At 46.2% G+C, this 20542-nt stretch overlaps 1 protein-coding gene across 1 annotated transcript in view; it reads left to right on the top strand.

Moving 5' to 3' along the window:
• LOC100549696 (peroxidasin homolog) overlaps positions 1-20542 on the top strand; it is a 38214-nt gene that overhangs the window by 10873 nt on the left and 6799 nt on the right. The window contains exons 3-16 of the mRNA XM_031556601.1: positions 1297-1368; positions 1620-1691; positions 4450-4521; positions 5947-6018; positions 7557-7726; positions 9072-9189; positions 10750-10919; positions 11376-11648; positions 11817-11933; positions 13485-13643; positions 15347-15459; positions 16488-16644; positions 17947-18055; positions 18806-18963. Coding sequence (XP_031412461.1) covers positions 1297-1368; positions 1620-1691; positions 4450-4521; positions 5947-6018; positions 7557-7726; positions 9072-9189; positions 10750-10919; positions 11376-11648; positions 11817-11933; positions 13485-13643; positions 15347-15459; positions 16488-16644; positions 17947-18055; positions 18806-18963 — 1832 coding nt within the window. The remainder of the gene's footprint in view (positions 1-1296; positions 1369-1619; positions 1692-4449; positions 4522-5946; positions 6019-7556; positions 7727-9071; positions 9190-10749; positions 10920-11375; positions 11649-11816; positions 11934-13484; positions 13644-15346; positions 15460-16487; positions 16645-17946; positions 18056-18805; positions 18964-20542) is intronic.

Here is a 20542-nt window from a genome sequence, read left to right as displayed (position 1 = left end):
TGTGCTTTCTACTCTAATTTCTCCATCAAATAGGAGCAGAAAATTGGGCTTTCCTGCTGGGAAATGACAGAGCTGTCTTCTCTTTTGCTGTCGGGTGCCAAATTACTTCCGAGGGGCATATTTATCCCCAGAAAGGGAAGAGAATCAACTTGGAAAATAAGCTCCAGGAACAGTCTGAATCGTTCTTAGATTGAATTTAACCTGATATCGTAAGGTCTGACAGCTCACAGAGGGAATAGCAGCTTTTCCTTCAACACAGCAAAACAAATCTTTGCAATATGAAGTTGCAGCTCTCCTTTTTGTTCACATCTCCAGTTAGAAACTTCAAAACTAAGGTGAAGTCCTTACTCTGAGCCATCAGAGTACTTACTGGTGGCCACAGTAAGTTTTGCTGGATCTGATACTATGGGGAAAGACCCAAAGGAGTGGTGCAGTTAGGCAGCCACGATGTACAGTTAAATCCTGTCTATTAAAGAGCTCTTTTAAAGTGATTTATTGAGTTTTCATGGTGTTTGGCTTGGCAGTGGTTGCAGAAAGTTTCTGTAGCATTCAGCTGTGTGGTCACCGCCGTTGTGGTGGTTACAAGGGTGAATTGCCTTTCTGGTCACTGGCATTCATTTGCATCCACAGTCATGGCAACTGCACAATAAAACCAGAGATGCCTGCCAATATGATGCTGTTCATAGATTTTGTATTAAAATCTGGCACAAGGCTCTCTAGATTGAAAGAGGCTGTTTGTGCATAGCAGCAGATACAGGATCTGTAATATTTATTTATTTTTCATACGTACCGATTTATATACAAAAGGGATTAAACCAATGCCTTCCCACTTAACAACTCCTATAACCCATGCAGTGGCACTTTGAACTGCTTTCATACAGTTAAAACCTGGCTCTACTCACACAACCGTGCACTCCAAAAACCTGTGCAGTTGTACAGAAACAGCAGCAACGATTGAATTTGGACCTCCCCTCTGCTTCCAGCTGTCTGTCTCCCTTCCCCTCATCCTTTTCCTAGTCTAAATTGCAACTTCTTGGTGAAGACCACTGTGGTGAAAGGTAGGGAAACATCTTTGAGTGTTGTATATATTAGAAGCACATGGTGACTCTAGGTAAGAGATGTTCTTGAGTTATCTGCTGTGAACATCCCTAATAACTAAATTTGGCCTAATAACCCTTTTAAATCTTAAATTCTATGCATTAAGGGTTTTTTGTGTGACCGCCCAGCAATACAAATGCGCCGAGTCTCTCACACTGTGATTTCACCAGCTGTATTTTTGTTTCTTGCTCTGAACAGGCTGCTGAACAATAATCAGATAAAGCATATCGTGAGAAGATCCTTTGAAGATCTGGAGAACCTGAAGTACCTGTGAGTTGATAGCTCAGTAATCTCTTAACTATTTTGAAATTTAACAGCTCGCTTCTGAAGTTTTCCAGCGAAGGGTGTGCTTTGTGCACTCAGAATTTCTGGATGTTAATGTTGTAGCTGTAAAACATTGCCTTTGAATCCAATCAGAAAGCTCTGCTTTGGATTGAGGTTCGTAGCTGTTTCCTGTGTCTTCTCAAAGACGTCTGCTGTGTGGTTATTCTGATGCATTTCTCTCTCTCTCCTTTTCAAAGTTACCTTTATAAAAACGAAATTCAGAGCATCCAGCAACATGCCTTCCATGGGCTGCACTCCCTGGAGCAGCTGTAAGTATTCACGATGTGTGTCAGAGCTGAGCTGTCGGCTCATCTAACCCTAATTCTGCACTTCCAGTTGTGGAGTGCACTTAGCAAAGAGTGGGACGTCCAGCTTTGCTGTCCAGCATTGCACTGGCTTCATCTGCATGCAGCTGGTCCCAGTATTGATCTGGGTCAGGCAATATGAGGACTATTCCTCTGACATCCTATACGTTCTCTCCCAGTCCCGGACCGCTGGAGCATAGGAATAACTCAGCTGTGCTTCTGAATACTTTTGCATCCACAGGCCTTCCATTGGGAGGGAAATACGGACGCGTTTGGTGGCTTGAAATAGAGTACAGCTGCCCTCCTTTGTTTGCTGTGACTCCTGGAGCACAGTGTAGGGTCTGGCTGCTCTCTTCAATTGAGAGCAGTGTTTGTGTTGCTCTTTTGTTGGAAGCAAATGGATGAAATGCAAGCTGAGAGCTGGGGTTGGAGTATTTAAGAAAGCCACCAGGAAGGTGATGCATTAAAGCATCTGGAAATTGCAATGGGGAGAAGACGATGGAGGCAAAGAAGCTAAGTGATGGCCTTCCCTCCAAGCTACATAGCACTCTGTGATGAAAGCAGCCTCGTGTGCTCTGCTGGCAGCTGGAGCCTGTCACAGCGACGTTGCTGCTTTCCTTCTGCTTATTGCAAATCTGCGTCATTTGTTCTAAGTAGTTTTGTGTTTTGACTGTTAGTGCTCCATGCTCAAGGTGGGATGGAAAGACTGAGCTCTGACACTCTTCATGCAGCTTACTAAACTGGGATTTGATTTTTCATGCAGGTGTCATGATATGTTACATGCATGTAGGTAAATGTGTGTGCCAGAAAGAATGTAAGCGTGGGTGTTTTAAGTGCAGGCATCATTTGCATCGTTGGAGAACAGGCAGCAAAGGTGAAACCACTAATCCCTGGATTGTCTCAGATGACAGTTTGTAGGGCTCGAATGTGACTAGCAATTTTTTTACAAAAGGAGTAGAATTCAGCTTGTTCTCCCGGCTGACAGCAAAAGAGGAGGGAGCATAGTGGAAGTTCCAGCAAGCTTAATACTAGCTCTGCTCCCATCCTAGTGTATGGGATGGGTTTCTGGGTTTCCTTCATCCAGCTCTTCAGTGATGCCTGGGAGAAAACATAGGAAGTGGATCCTGGCTGGGCTGTGCTTGCAGACATGGTGCTGGCCATAGTGATGCTCTAACAATGAGCGTTCCAGACTTGATGTCATGAATAAAAGGAAAAAAACAACAAAACCACAAAACCAACAAACAACCCTCTGAAAGGCCCATCTGTTTTCAATCTCTCAGGCAGGCATGGTTCCAGAAGAATTAGCTTTGCTCAAATCCTGCTGCATTTTCCTGTACCCCACAGGTCAGCTTTTCAAGGAGAAGCATAACCCAGTTGATAGACAGTGTCAGGTGTTTTCCTCAAGGTCCAAAGCAATGACAGCAGCTATCTCAAACTTCCTATAGCACATGCATTTCCCTCTCCCCACGCTTGCTCCCCACCACAGGATCTGAGTCCGTGTGCCTTGGTTCATGCTCTGATAGCAAACCATGCATTGTGACTCCTTCCATTACAGATCAAACAGCCATGTGGAGGCTTAGGCAATTATTTCTTAATGCGGTCAGCTACAATAGCAGAACAGAGTATTTGTAGATCCATGATTAATCAGTTTCCACTGTGAAATTTATGCCTGTGTAAAATCAGGGGGGAGAGTTTTGGCAATGTTCAGAGTGCACTGAAATGCCTCTAAGGGTCAGGAACGTCTCAGCTATGTTAGTCATGTCACAGCAGATGGGAAGAGGGAATCTCGGCTCTCTTGGTGCGTTGCTGCAGACCTCAGGTTTCCTTCCCTGATGGCAGGAGGTGACTGGGACAGTGCGAGAGATCTCGTACACCTGTGGAGCAGCAAGTCGCTTGGGATTTCAGTGGGACTACCAATACTAACCTTCATTAACAAGAGCAGGGCTGTTTACATAGATGTTCCATTTAGATCATGTTGTTCCAGCTGACTGCATCTCTGTTTTTGGAGAATGTGTTTTCTGTCTGCAGAAGCTGCATAGCCTGATGGCAGCAGGTTCTCTTGATGTTTCTGCTCTCACTGCGTGGACTCGCTTGCTGGGAACTCCTGTTAGCATTGCAGAGAAATGTAGGCTGGAAGAGGCCTCTGGGTGTCCCCAGTCTGAGTTCCAGCTTCAAGCAGGACCAATTTCAGTTTTATCAGGTTCTTCAGGGCCTTTTACTACAAATGAATTGTTAGCAAACTCATGACCCCTCTCAGAAGGGCTGACGACTGCTTTATAACATGGCAATGTATTCCACCCCAACAATCCAAGGGGAGGCTGAGGCACGAGGGCAAGGTGTGCAAAGTTGCAGTTATGGTGGCTGGATGGGGAGCTGCAGCTGCAGGCTGCCTGTGGGAGCAGCTTTGTCCTCACACCTGACAATGCAACAGGTTCATAGTGATGGTGGTGGCTTTAGGTTTAACAGAAGGACAAATCCGACCTGCTCAGTGTTTGCTGGAGTTTGTAAAGAGTGGGAGTAAATAGTTTGGTATAGGGGAAATACAACGCTGGTTATTTGTATGGGAAAGTTAGAGACAATGAAGAAAAGGCTGGCTTCTGAACAGCATCTGCCCTGAGATGTGTGGTGACTGATTAGAGGATGTTGGTGCAGCGATTTGGAAAGATCCTCTGTCCTTTAAACTGAGATCTGTACCCTTGTCCTTTGCGGTTTTCTGTGGCAGCTACCTGCACTTCAACAACCTGGAAACCCTGGAGCCAGAGACGTTCAGTGACCTGCCCAAACTTGAAAGGCTGTAAGTAAAGATGCGACCTTTCATGTGAGCAAGGGGAGAGAAGGGGAAATAAACCTTTGTTTTCTGTATTTTGAAGCGAAGTGTGGTGATCTCCAAACTGGAGAGAAATGGAAAAAGCATCCTTAAAGATGCAGGTTTTATGCACTTGCAAGGTAGGATGGTTAATGAGATTGGGAAGGGTTTTCTCGTCTTGTGTTATGTTTCTATTTGAGTAGGGGTAAATCTGTAGAAAGTTAATTTTATTCCAGCTGTAAGGTCAGCATTAATCACTGCTGGGCAGTGCGGACAAAGTCACAAGGAAGTCTAACAAGAAAAGCATGCATCCTACTTGAAAGCAGTGAGGAATCAAGTCTTGTGCCTCTTACTCTCTTGTGCCTCTTACTCTCTTGTGCCTCTTACTCTCTAGTGCTGCTTGTAGTGACAGTATAGCCATCAGGAAAGGGACACACACAGAGATTCCTGCTCCATAGTGAAACCAACAGACACTTCTTTACTGCATGCAAACATGCCTTGCGTCCGTGCGTGGGGGGAAGACAAAACTGGGAAATCCAAACACCCTTGGGATAAGTCAGACCTGGATCTGCCTGCTATGGCTGATCTCAGCCTCTGTGTTTGATCCAACAGAAATTCTGGATTTAAATTTCAGAGGAAGGTTTGTCAGCATCCAAGCTGGGCAACTAGACTGAATGTGCCTGTACACGTGTGTGTGCAGACAGCTGAGTGCAAGCGCACTGCTTTTGTATTTCTTTCCTGTTCCATCGTCCACTACAATGAATTCTTACCTTTTGTAGATGGTCTTTTGTGAATATTAATGTAATGAATAACTATATTTTCTCCTTTAAGGAGGGTTAATTGTTCCATCCTGTGTGTTTCGTGTTTCATAGCAATCAGTGGTGGGTTTTTTTTTGTTGTTTTTTTTTTACTGGAGAGTTTGAATTGGATCTGCTCATGGAGTTGGCTTAGTAACACTGAGTCTGGGGGTTGGTCTGCTCTTGCTGGAGCCTTGCTCCAGTGGCTGCCCCATCCAGCTTCCATGTCTTGTGCAGGGGGAGAAGATCTCTTCTAAACCAGAGCTGACCCGGGTGCAGGAATCACAGGGTGGGTCCAACCCATAGGGATTTTGTGCCCTTTCTGCTCCCTTTGTAGAGCATGAAGCAGATTAACTTGAAGATTCCAGTTTAAATCCGTGACATCACGCCTTGAGTCACCATTTCCAGTACACACCCGCTCTCTGCTTTGGTGTGCTGCACTGCACTCACAGACAAACAAAATCTCTGTAGCTCATGGAAGCAAACACAGTAAATGTAAAAAGTGAGCTCCATCTTGGTGAGCAGCCTTTGCACTTAAGCTGAGTTTTGACTCGGGATGTTACCATCTGCAATGCAAATACTGAATAATGTTTTGGCATGGGTTCTTCCATTGCAGATTCTTGCACAACAACAAAATTTCCAGGATTCATCCAGGGACATTCTCTCAACTGGAATCCCTCAAACGACTGTAAGTGAAAAACATTGCCTGCAAAGAGCATTTGTTTATCTTTGATCAGATGGCCAGGACTTGAGGAAAAATGTGCCTGGTTGGCAAAGCTCTCGGTTGTTGCACTTCTAAGGCCACTGTTAAGTTTATAAAACAGTTCTGGTTGGACGCAAGAGCTGATTTAACCAGTTAGTAGTTATTTCACACTGATGTCTAATTAAAATCTAGCTCTAATCTTCTTACAGCTCGCTAATGCCCCAGGCATGAGCATTCCTGAAAAGTCATCCCAACCCTCTGCAGCCCTACGTGCTCTGGTCCCATAAAACATCCTGCAGAAACGTGGGATGTCCAGGCTGCACATGGGATCTCAGTCATGTCTTCAGATTTGTCCTAACATGGAAGGAAAAAAAAAAAAATGTGCTCAGAGGAGTGCCACAGGTCTTGGTTCTCATCCAGGAGGGAAAACCCTGCTGTGTTATTCCCATGTAACCTGACAGTCTCTTAATCTTGCATTTTGATTGCTTATAACCCTTAGTACTTAGATTTGTTTGTCTTTTATGATCTGTGGAAATAAGTTCTAAGATGCATTTCTTTGGGAGGGGCAATAAAGCAACAAGAAACACAAAGAATTTTGGTGTCTTACCACGATTTTAAACTGCAAGAAAGTAATGTGCTTATCACTATCTCACCCCAGTCCTCTGTGATTTCTGCAAGCAGGTAGAATACTTCATTTTCTGAACAGAGAACAGCTCATGAAATGTTGTCTGCACATGTCAGAGAAAAAGATGTAGTGTCTATAAAAAGCCCTTTCGTGGCCTCGTGTGAAATCTCACTTTCTCAGATGTTTGTCCATTAAAACATTAGGCCTTTCTCTCACGTATTTAGATGGCTAAGACCCATCTACTATAAAACTGTCTGGGGAAGGAGACATAAGCTAATCCCCCAGCAGCCTCCTTATCCTTGCACGTAGCCCTGCACGTCGTAATGAGGTCAGTGGGAGGAAAGGCGTGGGTGCAGCTGGAGGTCACCAGTGCTCCCATTCGACATGTGCTGCAGCAATAAAAGTTCTTACAGCGGTGCAGAAATGCTACAACCTCCAGGATAAGATTGATCCCATGCACACTGAAATCGTGGAGGTGTTTTTGCTGATTTCGGCGTGCTCCGGTAATGGCTTATGCAGGGGGATGCTGTTATTCCCATGTGTTCACTCAGATGCTTTGCATCTTGCAGGCTATCTGGTTGGTGAAAAAAGGGTGACCATATAGTGAATGTTGTGCTTTGTGCTCCTACAAATGAACTGCGGGACTGCATTTTAGCACTTGGGCAGTTAAATGTGCAACACTATGCATAATTGGGTTTAATGGAATGATTTTCATTTGAAACTGGGATAGCTGATAGGCGAAAGATTGTCAGTAAAATCACTCTGACTTGGTTGAGCACCCTCTCTAAATGTTGTGGGAATGAACTATCTCAGATTCTGCTTTGGGATACAATCAAATGCCAGGCAGAGCAGGCAATTGTGAAGCTGGGGGCTGACATGCCTTCCCCTGCTCTTGCAGGCGGCTGGATTCCAATGCACTGCTCTGTGACTGTGACCTGCTGTGGCTGGCTGAGCTGCTGCAGAAATACGCTGAGCTGGGCAGCATCCAGACTGCAGCCACCTGCGAGGCCCCGCGGGAGCTGCACGGTCGCTCCATCGTCACCCTGACTGCCCAGGAGTTCAACTGTGGTGAGTGGGATGCAAAAACCCCACGGCCCCAGGGCTGGGCTCTGGGCTTGGAACTGCTTTGTCCATCTGGGAGTGCTGGTGGGCAGTGGGCTGACCGTGAGCCAGCAGTGTGCTCAGGTGGCCAAGAAAGCCAATGGTATCCTGGCTTGTATCAGAAACAAGCGCAGCCCTGCAGAGAGTCGAATTGGCACAAATGAGCTCATGACCTCTAGCGCATGGGAGGAACAGAAAAGGTCTGGAGACAGCAGCTGGAACAGACCTGCTGCCGTGGACTGTGCTGCACCATGAGCCGTTCCTGCCACTATTGGAAATTTGCCCTCCTTTAGGCATGGGCGCACAGTGGGATGCCTGTCAAACCAGCCAGAGCACCTGTGGTGGGAACATTTTGCTGGCATTAGGCTATTACGCTGGTCTTGTGCCAGCTGGGGAAGACAAATGATGCATAATGCAGCATAAAGCCCTAACGATGCAGAGAGCTGATATCCGAGTCAGGATGGAGCCTGCTGGCATGAAGCTGACCCACTACTTCTTAGCAGATGTCAGCCAGCAGTGCAGGTTTGCACTGGCTCAGCGTTTTGAGTCACGGCGCTTTTGGTCCCACATCAGCATCCTGGAGGTTGGTCACCAACTTGCAGACTGAAGAATAAGGGCACAGGCCTTTCACTGAGCAAGGTGGCAGGTTCTCTCTTAATCTTATGAATAATCCAGCTGTTTTCACTGGATTACTGGTCAGCATAGAGATTATGACACGAGTAAGTATTCTGCTGAAATGAGATCAAGTGCTTTAGACAACGTGCCTAAATTCCTTCCTATTTTAGCACATCCCTTGAATATGTTTGGCTTGCTCAGTGCATGAGTACATCTTAAAATGAAGCACGTAGTGAAAACCTCAGTTGAATAGGGTTGATTCTATTCAGGAACATAATGAATGAAATTCTGTCAAAAGGGAAGCAGCGTGATTTGCAGAGTGCTGGCACTGTTTGGATGGAGCCAGCAGTCACTGAGAGCTGTGGGCTGCCAAGGGCATGAAAACGACCCATGTGAGGATGCCATCAACTCTTTGCTTGTTCTGGGGAGCCAGGGGCCAACTTTTGATGAAGCAGCATACAGGGAGTTTTTGTGCCCTGTGTGCCTGGGCTGAGCAGGAGGCAGCCACTGGCAATCAGAATGGCCACACCAATCCTCGATGGTACTTGGGCTTGGGGGGCTGTTCCACTGCTGGCATTGTTTGTTTTGCTGATGCTGGTAAGGAGTGTTGGGCTGGGTGCTGGTGTGCTCTGCCAGGGGCTGGTTGCTCTGGATGTGGTTTTGTGCTATTGGATTGTGTTAAAATGGTCTTTTGCAGAGAGGCCTCGCATCACCTCAGAGCCCCACGACGTCGATGTCCTCTTGGGAAACACAGTTTATTTTACGTGCAGGGCAGAGGGCAACCCAAAGCCTGCCATTATTTGGCTCCACAACAAGTAAGTGCCATACAATGAGCTCTGGTGTAGCAAAGATTCCTACCAGGTACTGAACTTTTCAGTGACTGCTGCCATTACAAAGGCTGTTTAGTGTTTTCAGTGTTAAAGATATAGGAATGGATATTCCATGGATTGCATTTACCTTCTTTTTAATGGTATTCTCTGATGACCGTGTAACCCAAGTTATCTATTTAAAATGTCTCATGTGTGTTGCAGTGAATTTCAAGAGTTTATAGCTCTCCTGCAAACATGCTCTGCAGGCTGAAAGCAATTGTCTTCTGAATAAAAAAAAAAAAAAAAAGTATTTAATCTTGCTCTCAGCCACCATATTTGCCATTTATTAACTGCTGAAATGCTTCTTGTATCTGGATTTTTTCTCACTGAAGGACCAGTGTGCTGGGTGTGTGCTTTTCTATCGAGGGGAAAATTACTGTACACCACTGAAAGGTAGACCTTGCAAAGCAGTGTATAGATGAATGTTCTATACAGCAATGCTGAAAAAATATATGGCTGTGCTAGATGCCAAAGCATTTCTGAGCAGTGCTACACAATAGAATATTCTGTGCTCAAGCAGTTACCCACTGAGGAAGTAAAGTTCCTGAGCTGCTTTACGAGCTCCTTGTCTGAGGGAGTCTGAATAGGGGCTGGTTATTAATAAAAATGATCAATGTGTGCTCCTTCAGTTAACTCCCCACTAGGCAAAGTTTCAGCACAGAGCAAAAGTTTACATCTGACTTAAGTCCCCCTGGAAGGAAGATTTTGTTGGGGAAATGCTGGCAGGCTCCCAAAGATAGCATTGTAAGAGGGATAATGATAATAAATGTTCAGCAAATGAGGTATGACTACAGCGAGGAGACATCAGAGGAATTAAACAAATGCCCAGCAAGCATCTTAGTTGCATAGTGGATTTGGCCTTTGTCCTGGTGGGAGTGAGGTCCCCTCTCCCTTCTCAATCATTTGCTGCCATCCAGGACTCCTTCATGCTGGGACAAATGGGGTGTTGCAGTGAGACCTGCTGCTGCAGACTGGGCTCTGGAGACTGGAGCCATTGCAGAAAGAGGGAAGATGCTTCGCAGCTCTTACATCCCAGACTGGAATCCAGGCTGTGGTGGGGTCCCATGGTGCCTTTCTCAGAGGTTTTTGTCTCCTCTAAGGCTCTTGGGCCCACTCAAATAGAAATGGCTGCACACAATAACAATATGCATTTGTTATTATATTTACATTTAGTAAATAATAGGAGCAAGCTTTCTGAGCTCAGATGCATGGCAGTAGCAACGGTGCTATTGCATGGGAACAGTACGCTCTCCTGATGGACAGTAAACGTCGCATATAGTCAGCAGTGAGAGAGAAAATAGCTCATCCCATCCAGGGAGTAAATCAGAGCTGGAGATGGAGTTCAGTGCTCTAAATCATAACCTTTGCTATAAATGTCACGAAGTCTCAAAGCAGTGTCAAGGAACACCAATATAATCTAATTCATGCGAAGCCCCCTGGCAGCTTGTGGGAAGAACATTTCGGCTTTCCCCCTTCCGACTTTGCCTGTCTGTGGCTGTTTTTCAGTAATGAGATTGACATGAAAGATGACAATCGCTTGAACCTGCTGCAAGATGGCACCCTGATGATCCAGAATACCAAGGAGTCAGACAAAGGTGTCTACCAGTGCATGGCCAAGAACATCGCTGGGGAGGTCAAGACCCAAGAAGTCGTCCTGCGCTATTTTGGCACCCCATGTAATTGAGCCTTGGGTACCTCTTGATGGCTTGGGAGTGTGGTTGGGGCTAGAAGTGGAGCTGATCTCTAAATCCTTACTTTATATGTGCCAAGTAGTTCTTGGTGTGCTGGGGAACAGAGTGGCTAATAGTATAATGCCATCTTTGGGGTGGTTCGTTCATGGGAATTGGGAATTGAGAGATTGGAGATTGGAGGTGATTTGGGAGTAGAGAGGAAATTTAGAGGCTGTGAAGAATTCTACATAGTGATGGGGACACAGGAGTGGGGAAATGTCAGCAGCAGGGTATGGGGAGGTTGTGTGAAAAAAGAGGGGCTGGGGGCAATGCTGAGGATTTGGAGGTCAGGGAAGAGCTAGATGGATGCTAGCTGGGCTGCATGAAGAGTCTGAGCAATTTCTGTCCGTAAGCAAGCAAGCAGCAGGGCTCCTGGTTTCTGAAGCACTCATTTCCTTCCAGCCAAGCCCACTTTTGTGATCCAGCCGCAGAACACTGAAGTGCTGGTTGGGGAAAGCGTCACCTTGGAGTGTGGGGTCTCTGGGCATCCCCACCCTCGCGTCAGCTGGACACTTGGCACAGGCTCTCCTTTACCGCAGGATCCCCGCTTCACTATCACCAGCTCTGGAGGACTCTTCATCCAGAACGTCACCTTCTCAGACCAGGGACAGTACAACTGCAATGCCAGCAATACTGAGGGATCCATCCGGGCGACGGCGAGGATCATAGTGCAAGGTGGGAAGCCCCAGGCTGGTGCCGCTTCTGGGGTGAAGTGCTCAGTGTGTGTTTAATCCCTGTGTATCAAGGCCAGTTAATTTTTCATGCTCCCTCTGAGAATTAATCTGAGCTTGTGCTGTGACTTTATTTTTTTTCCTGCTGCTCAGTTGCTGCTTTCCCTTCCAGATTCTCCCAGGTTCCTCCTCGTCCCCACTGATCAGACAGTAACTGAGGGACAAAGTGTGGATTTTCCCTGCTCTGCTGAGGGTCACCCCCCACCTGTGATTGCCTGGACGAGAGCAGGTATGGCCTCACTTGACTTGAGTTTGTCTCTTTGCCACCATCCACAGGGTACGGGTGAGAAAAGCTGTGTTGTAGATCACCAAGGATAATGTTAAGCACTGAGAAAGGCTGCCCAGAAAAGCAGTGGATGCCCCACCTCTAGAGATGTTCAAGGCCAGGTTGGATAGTGCTCTGGGCAGCCTGACCTGATGGGGGGCAATGTGCCCACGGCAGAGGGTTGGAACTAGATGGTCTTTAAGGTCCTTTCCAACCAAAGCCATTCTGTGAGAACATGTTCTCTTAGGTCATCATGTTGAAAGGAAGGAGTGTGCCATTTTTCATCAGCGTGAAACCTACAGAAAGCCTTGAACATCCTCCTGCTGAGGCTTCTACTTCCTTTGGAAGGGCAGGGTCTGGACACCACCATCAACCAGCTCTCTGTCATTGCCATCGCTTTGCTTCTCTTGACGAGCACACAGCAGGAGAATGCTGGTCACTGCTGACACAGCTCTGAGCTTCCTTTTAGCTCAGGAAAAAGCACTTTGGGCCAACAGGTGGTGGTGAGCTTTTAAAGTCTCAGATGATTGTTAACGCTGGCTCCACCAGACTGATCCCATCTAACGCTTTCTGGGACAGAAGCCAATAATGCTTGGCCCAGAGGCCCTCCAACTTTTCCTTATGCTTCACAAGCCATAATTAATGGTTTAGTGGAGGATTCATGGCTATTGTATTCCAGCTTCCACAGCAATAGCCCTGACATGGGGTTAAGAAGGAGCAGCTGAAATTCTCTACCACGCTCTCTATCTCCTTTAACCCAGATCTCTGGTAGAGATGTCAAAAGGCTTCAGTGACAAGAAGTAAGATTAAGAAGGCAGTTTTGTAACTAGATTTGCAAGGTCATTTGGCAGTGCAGCAATTAACCAAGCTTTGTAGCACCTTCATCTGTTACAGCCAGGACAAGAGGACAAGATGGGGAGGAGCAGAATTCATCCTCAAAGTCACTTCTGACAGTGTAGGGAGGGTTCAGATTCCTTGTGATATTTGATATAAATAAACCCTTAACTGGAAGAAGGCGAATATTTAAAGAAAAAAAGTCACCAAAGTTCTGACATTTTTGAAGAAGTTAGTAAAATATCTATTTTGAATTTAATTAGAGGAAATATTGGAACAGTACAGTTTCTAAACTGAAGGAAGTCAAAATGCTGAATTAAGAAAGAGACAATCAAATACATGGAAACAGTTAGAACTAACCCACATGGTTTGGTTAACTGAACACAGAGTTGCTATCCATCAGGTGTCAGGGAGCCTGCAGTTTTCATTAAGTAAAGGCTTACAAGGGAATTAAAAACATACCATCTTCTTCCCACTGCTCAGACAAGAGAACTCCATCATTGTCCTGGGCGTGGGAAGAGCAGCATCTGTCCTGTTCCCCTCTTAGCAAGATGAAGGCTGTATTTCAGGGTGGCTGATGGCACGCTGGGGACGACACGAAATGTTGAACTTGTAGATCCACCAGTGATGGGAGGAGAAAGCTGAGAAGTGATGAACTAATTGAGCTGTTTGTTGGAGCAGGGGGACCGCTGCCGAGTGACCGAAGGCACAGCATCCTCTCCACGGGGACCCTGCGAGTGATGAGGGTTGCCCTGCATGACCAAGGGCAGTACGAGTGCCACGCCATCAGTGCCATTGGTGTGAGGACCCTGCCCGTGCAGCTGGCCGTGACCCCGCGGGGTAAGCTGGGGTGGTGAGAAACTCGGGCTGATCAATGGCTCTCGTTAGGTTCACGTCATGGTGAATAAGGCAGTCGGGGAACTGTGGGATGGGATTTTGCTTTTGCCGGGGTGCAGACGTCTGGCCACCAGAGCTCCGTCAGTTGGTGGGAAATTTGAAGGAAGTTTGCAGGGTGCCAAGATTTGTGAGTTGGAAGGAGCTGCTTTGGTTTTCCTTCCTTGGAAATTTATTGAGCTGTCAAGAAAGAGTATAACCGTGGGAATGAAATCATCTGGGGTGGGCAGTGATTGGGGGAAGGGCTTGTATGCACCCCACAGACACTGGGCAGGGCTCTGCGACCAAGGAGTGGCCTTGTACTCTAACACCCTTCAGATGAGCTCTATTATCCAACCAGTTTGGGTGAGGCCCTTCATTGTGTTTGGAGCTTTTAATAAAATGATTTTGGTAAAGGAAAGGAAACCAAAGGTTACTGTTGGAAAATTCACAAGTTGTGTTAATTGAATTCTTAGTAATATTTATTTATTTAATTTGGGCCTTTCTATAGAACAAGTTGTGAGATTCCTTTTTTTTTAATTATTTTTTTTTCTATTTTTCGTATTTAAAAATTCTAAAGAAAAACACCCGGTTCCCTCTCACCAAGGCATAACTCTGGTTCCAGGGACATTTATCTTAAACATTAGCTTACAAGGTCATAGGTTCAACCTAAATTTAGGTGTTTTTGAATATTAAGCCTTTGTAAAAACACAAGTCACACAGGAATGTGTTTTGATTTTCTTTTTTATTCCCATATAAATAATCTTTCTACATGAGCAAACGTTCCTGCTCTTTCACAGACTTGACAGAATTTTACTAATGGTAGGCCGGGTGGAAGGAAACTAGAAACATGAAATTAGTAATGCTTAATGAAAAGAGCTCGCAGAATATTTTAAAAGCAGAAAGATCAATAGAATGACTTGATGTGACCTAACACTTGCCAGATGGCTTCATCTGGTAACTCCTGAATCAATTCATAGTCATCACTTCAGCTACTGCACCTCTCCTATGCAGAAAGGTTGAGGGAACGGGGCTTGTTTAGCTTGGAAAAGAGAAAGCTCTGAGGAGACCTCATTGTGGCCTCCCAATACTTGAGGGGAGCATATAAGCAGGAGGGGGAACGGCCGTTTATGGGGGTGGATAGTGATAGGATAAGGGGAATGGTTTTAAACTGAGACAGGGGAGGTTTAGGTTGGATATTAGGAGGAAGTTTTTCACACAGGGTGGTGAGGCACTGGAACAGGTTGCCCAAGGAGGTTGTGGGTGCCCTGTCCCTGGAGGCATTCAAGGCCAGGCTGGATGTGGCTCTGGGCAGCCTGGTCTGCTGGTCGGTGACCCTGCACATAGCAGGGGGTTGAAACTCAATGATCACTGTGGTCCTTTTCAACTCAGGCCGTTCTATGATCTTTCCTAGAAAGTCATTTAATGGAAGATTTTAAATGACATAGAAGCCAGCACATTCCCATATAATTGCCGCAAATAGAGATGGACAAGAGTAGAAAGTAATGAATGTAAATGATGGAGGACAGTAGTGGAGAGACAGAGAACACACTTTGGTTGGGAGAGTCCTTGCAATAGCACAAAGAGGCATTCTCCCAGTGGTGAGATGCTTTGCACGTGGATTTGTTTTCCTTCATGCATTTACTGTGACTCTCCTCTGTGCTGCACAGTGATTCCTGTGTTCCTTCACCCCCCACAAGACGTGGTGGCAGAGACAGGGCAGGACGTGGCCATCACCTGCGCTGCCCAGGGGGACCCACGGCCCACCATCACCTGGGTGAAGGTAAGGGGCACTGCACTGCCAGACCAACATTTCAACTGTTTTGGGTTCTTAAAGGGTTTAAAGGAACGTTGCTATTTCTCAAGCTCAAAGCCTTGCAATGCGCATTCCTGTTTTCTCTTGCTCTTCTTTCCAAAGAGGTAACATAAAGCCAGTGACCTTTCAGGATGTTAGGGATGCTTGACTGACTGTTCCCAGAGAAAACTGCAAACTGATTATTCTTTTCCTAAGTAGTTTTGCTTATTTCCAGGATTCCCACTGCCGGAACTGGATGGTGCTTGTTGGCTCTAGCTTAGATGGGACAAAGCCATGATCCTTCACAGTCAGTCTGCAGCTTGGCTGCTCTTTTGAAGAATTCATTAGACGGAGCTCTTCAGGCTTTTTCTTGCTGTGCCATAGCATTACACCTCGGATCTTTCCTGGCTACGAGGACAGTCAGGCATGCAACAAATTACAAGGGAAATAGCTTGAGCCTCATTTCTCCTGTGGAGATCTGTTGGCAGGTGACATGCAGCTTTCCAACAGTGGAGCAGAAGGAGAGAGGAAGCATTACGCTGGGCCAAGGCAGTGAAAAGATATTAAGGAAAAAAAGAATGAAATAAATCTGAAGCCACCAGCCAGGCTGAGAGGTGGGGTCGAGCACAGTGCTGCTCAGAGCCAGCAAAAACTGCGATCTGCAGCCCTACGCCAGAAAAAGCCCTCCGTTCCAGGCTACTCCTGAAGTTATTTAGACTTATTCCTGCAGCACAAAACTTCTATGCCAGCCCATCTGTGCAGAGTGCAGCGCAATGGGTGCAGCACCCGTGCCCTGCAGCGAGTGCTGGAGGCAGAGCAGGCTCGGGAGCTGAGCACGCTGTCCTCGCAGTGGCTGCAGGCAGCAGCAGTGTCCTCGGATGGCTTTCTGCTTTCTTTCTTTCGAAGAGCAGTGCTAACATCTGGTGGCCGCGTTGGCTCATCGCATCCAGTTTGCTGAAGGCTGGGATGCAGGGGAGCTTCCCCCACGCTGACGCAGTTTCTGTCTTTCGGAACAGGAGGGGATTCAGATCACGGAGAGCGGCAAGTTCCACGTGAGCCAGGACGGGACCCTCTCCATCCAGGATCTTGGCGTGGCTGACCAGGGCAGATACGAGTGCATAGCACGGAACCCCTTCGGCTTCACCTCCAGCGCCATGCAGCTCACCATCACCGGTAGTGTTAGCTCCTCCTGGCGCTCCTTTTTGCCCTTATGAAAAGCAAGGGTTATGTAGTGTCGATGGTCGTACTTTGGATGCAAACTTCTTTCTTTAGCTTTGCAGACAGGTTGCTCACAAGCACCAGGGGGAGAACCTTCTTAGCATGTGCCAGCACGCTCCCACATCTGACCCCAGTCTCACGCACCGGGAAGGGAGAGGGAGAACAGCACTGCTGGTGCGAAGCGGGGGCTTAAACATTCCCCCTGTCCCCAGGGGCTGGGCAATAAGCCTCTGCTTTTCAAGCAACCGCTCTGTGCATTAGGGAAAGTGGAATGAATAAAGAAGAGCAGCACTCCTCTGCTGGTCAGAGCAGAGGTCAAGTGTGGCATTGTGCCTCGTAGAGGGAAAGGAAGAACTGATGAGGGGCAAAAACGCAAAGGCGAACAATGAAGTTAACAATCTGAGTAGAGACCTTTACTCGAGCACGTAGGAATTACCAGCAGGAATAGTGAGCAGCTTATTAGGTGAAATTAATATCATTTTCAGGGACTGTATGCAAGGGGCTGAAAATAATCTGAAATCTCTTTGTTACTTGAAATTATTCCTGAGATAATTTCTGTGATTTATTCTTGGTTTGTCCCTCATTTCCCAGCTGCCTGCTGCATATGCCAGTGCTCAAATAAAGACTAGTTTGCTTTGCTGCGAAAAAGGCCCTGGCTCAAAAAAAAAAAAAACCCGCATTTTTATAGGAATTTATCATTTATTTCTGAAGGTATTCAAGCAACAGCATTCATTTTTGTTTTAAAATGGTGGTGTTGATGCACTAACACTAACGAGTTGAATTAGAAGTGTCCCACAAATGGAAAATTAACATTTAAGTGATGCCTTCAGATGAATGTCATGAATTCTAGAAATGTCCTTTGTGGGAAATAAAAGCATTATTTTCTGTTCACCCATTGAGATTTGTACATTTTCTTTTTCCAGTTTAACCACCAACCAAAGCAGGCGTTCATTTGCGAAGCTGAACAGGAACAGATTCTGAATGCGTGTTGCACAGCCATCTCCTGGAAACATCACCTCTTTTTCTTCTTAATTAATTAAATTTAAAATGAGAATTTAATTTAATTTCTTCTTTAGAATATCTGTTAGAAAAAAGACACCGAAGTTTAACAGTGGTTGAATTACAAATGGAAATACAACTTGACCTGCGCTAGAGTTACTTTGGTGCCTGTCCTCAGACAAATTTTCTTGAGCTTGGAAGACAAATTAATATCCAAGTAAATGCACAGTATTTATTCTCTCTTTCTGCTTTGGAAAGCCACGGACGTCGGTCGGAGTGGTGACACATTTGTAGCCACATCCCTGCAGGAAGCCATCAGCAGTGTGGACCATGCCATCAATTCAACACGCACTGAGCTGTTCAGCAGGTAAATATGTGAAGGAGCTCACATCTCATTGTGAGAGATGGGGATGAGAGGCACTGAATGAAGCTTTCTGAAATCTCGTTTTATCATTGACAATCCGCAAATGAAAGCTATTGTCCAGGGTACTGAAGGTTGAAGCTGTACCATGTAGATGTAAGGATGTGCTAGAATTTCATAACAGGAAGGTGTTTGGGATCCTGGAAAAAACTGGTATATTAATAGCTCTTCTTACATTGAATATATTAAAAGCATGCATTTTGTCAACTGGAGTTGGCTCCAGAGACAGTACACAGGAAAAAGTAAATCAGCATAGTCGTTTTGTGAGTGCAATTGACTTTGTGCAGGAGAACAGAAATGCTGATACAATTCTTAGGCATTTCCTCAATGAAAAATGACATCTAAGAGAATGAAAACTCCTTCAATTTCCATTCCAAAATATGGTTTTTATTGAAACAATGAACAGTTTGTATTAAGCCCCAAACCTCTGGGTTTTGGTGACTGAAAAATAAATGGCTACAGAAAAAAAAAAACCAACCCGCAGATACCAAGAAAATTAAATATGTTTACCTTCCTGGGGAAGAATATCCTGTCTTTAATCATCTGCAATATGAGGGTTAGCTACATTTACGTGTTCTGGTTTTGGAGGTTAAGCACCAAGGCAAGCTGAGAACCTGATTCCTGCAGGGTCCCATTGCTCTGAGTGCTGTGTGTTTATTTTGATGTTCTTCTATCTCTTCTAATTCCTTGGGACAGACGCCCCAAGACACCCAACGACCTGCTGGCCCTCTTCCGCTACCCGCGGGATCCTTACACCATTGAAACAGCCAGGGCAGGTGAGATCTTTGAAAGGACTTTGCAGCTGATTCAGGAGCACGTGCAGCAAGGTTTGATTGTGGATATGAATGTCACAGGTAAGGGAGATTTTATTTCCCTTCTTAACCACATGGGTAGAATGAAAGTAAAATAACAGTGTGTAGGCATGCAGAAAATGTAAAAAGGCTTGTGCAATACTGTGCCAAAATGTCTCAATCGATTATAGGTATGGTAAGAAATGTGTTGTCTGGGTTGCAGTTCTATCTAAGATCTCATGGGTGTCATAACAGCCAGAGGGTTGTGTGGCTGCTGAACCAGCTCAGCGCTCAGGAGAGTAATTCAGTTTTGCTAAACGTTTCCTGATTGTCTATGAAGACATTGATCCTTATGAACATTCATCCATCTAACTCCCACAGCTCCAGAGAGGAGCAGAGCATCAGAGTGCCTCTGTGGGTCTGAGTTTTGGTCAGAGACATTTCACAGAATCATGAAGGTTGGAAAAGACCTCCAAGATCCTCAAGTCCAACTCCAGCACACCCCACTGGGCCCACTGCCCTCATCCCTCGGTGCCACATCTCCACAGCTCTGGAACACCTCCAGAGATGGTGACCCCCCCCCCCACCTCCCTGGGCAGCTGTGCCACTGCATAACTGCTGTTTCAGATATGAAATTTTTCCTAATGTCCAAACTGATTTCCTGCCTTCCAAGTGGCAACAAGCAAAATACTGAAAACTCTGGTGTGTTTGGGTTCTGAACAGAGAAAGGGGATCTTACGCCTGATTTTTGCCATGTGTGGTCTTTTAGGACTTTGACCTCTTAGCTATATACTCCCACGTGTCCCACCACTCAGATTACTCTTTTTAGGACAAGATATCAAGCACCACAGAAGTGGAACACCACGGTGCTGTGCTGGCCAGAGATCACAGAATTGTAGAACACCCTCAGAAGGCACCCTAAGGATCATCGAGTCCAACCCCTGGCTCTGCACAAGACCACCCAAAAATCAGACCATGTGCACGAGAGCAGTGTCCAAATGCTTGTTGAACTCAGGCCGCTCAGGGCTGTGACCACTGCCCTGGAGAACCTGTTTCATGCCCACCACCCTCTGGTGCAGAACCATTCCCTGATATCCAGCCCAAACCTCCCCACAGTTCCCTGCAGAGATCTAAGTGCCCTGCAGTAGCCTTCCTGTGTTTGGACATTTCCTTTCACTGCACATTGCTACCTATATGTGTTAGTCGATGTGTAGCAGGCATGTATGTTTGGGGCCCATAAATACTCTATGCCTGCCTGGATCCACTCCAGGCTGCAGGGAATCTCCCTGCAAGCTGCAGGTCAGGTCTGGGCTCATTGCCCTGCCAGCCTCTCCCTGTTCCTGCATACACCGCAGCATTATTCAGCACATCGCCAAGTCACCAACAGCTTCCCTGCTGCTCGTCACGTAGAGTTTGGGTGATCAGTGGTGCTCAGGGTTGCAGCATTAACCCAGAGAGATGTGAAATAATCCCAGTGCTGACTGCAGAACGGGAACCAAGCTGCCTTGCTGTTTGGTCTGCCAATCTCAGCAGTTCTGATTTCCATCTCTGCACAGTTCGCATGAAATGCTTTTCCCTTTCTTTTCTTTTCTATGGGTCTGATATTATCTTATGCTTCCACATGTTCTGTATCACATGTAGC

This window comes from Meleagris gallopavo, chromosome 22, assembly GCF_000146605.3.
Source record: "Meleagris gallopavo isolate NT-WF06-2002-E0010 breed Aviagen turkey brand Nicholas breeding stock chromosome 22, Turkey_5.1, whole genome shotgun sequence".
Taxonomy (NCBI): Eukaryota; Metazoa; Chordata; class Aves; order Galliformes; family Phasianidae; genus Meleagris; species Meleagris gallopavo.
Note: the sequence above shows the minus strand (reverse complement) of the source record. Positions and strands in the feature narration are given on the sequence as shown.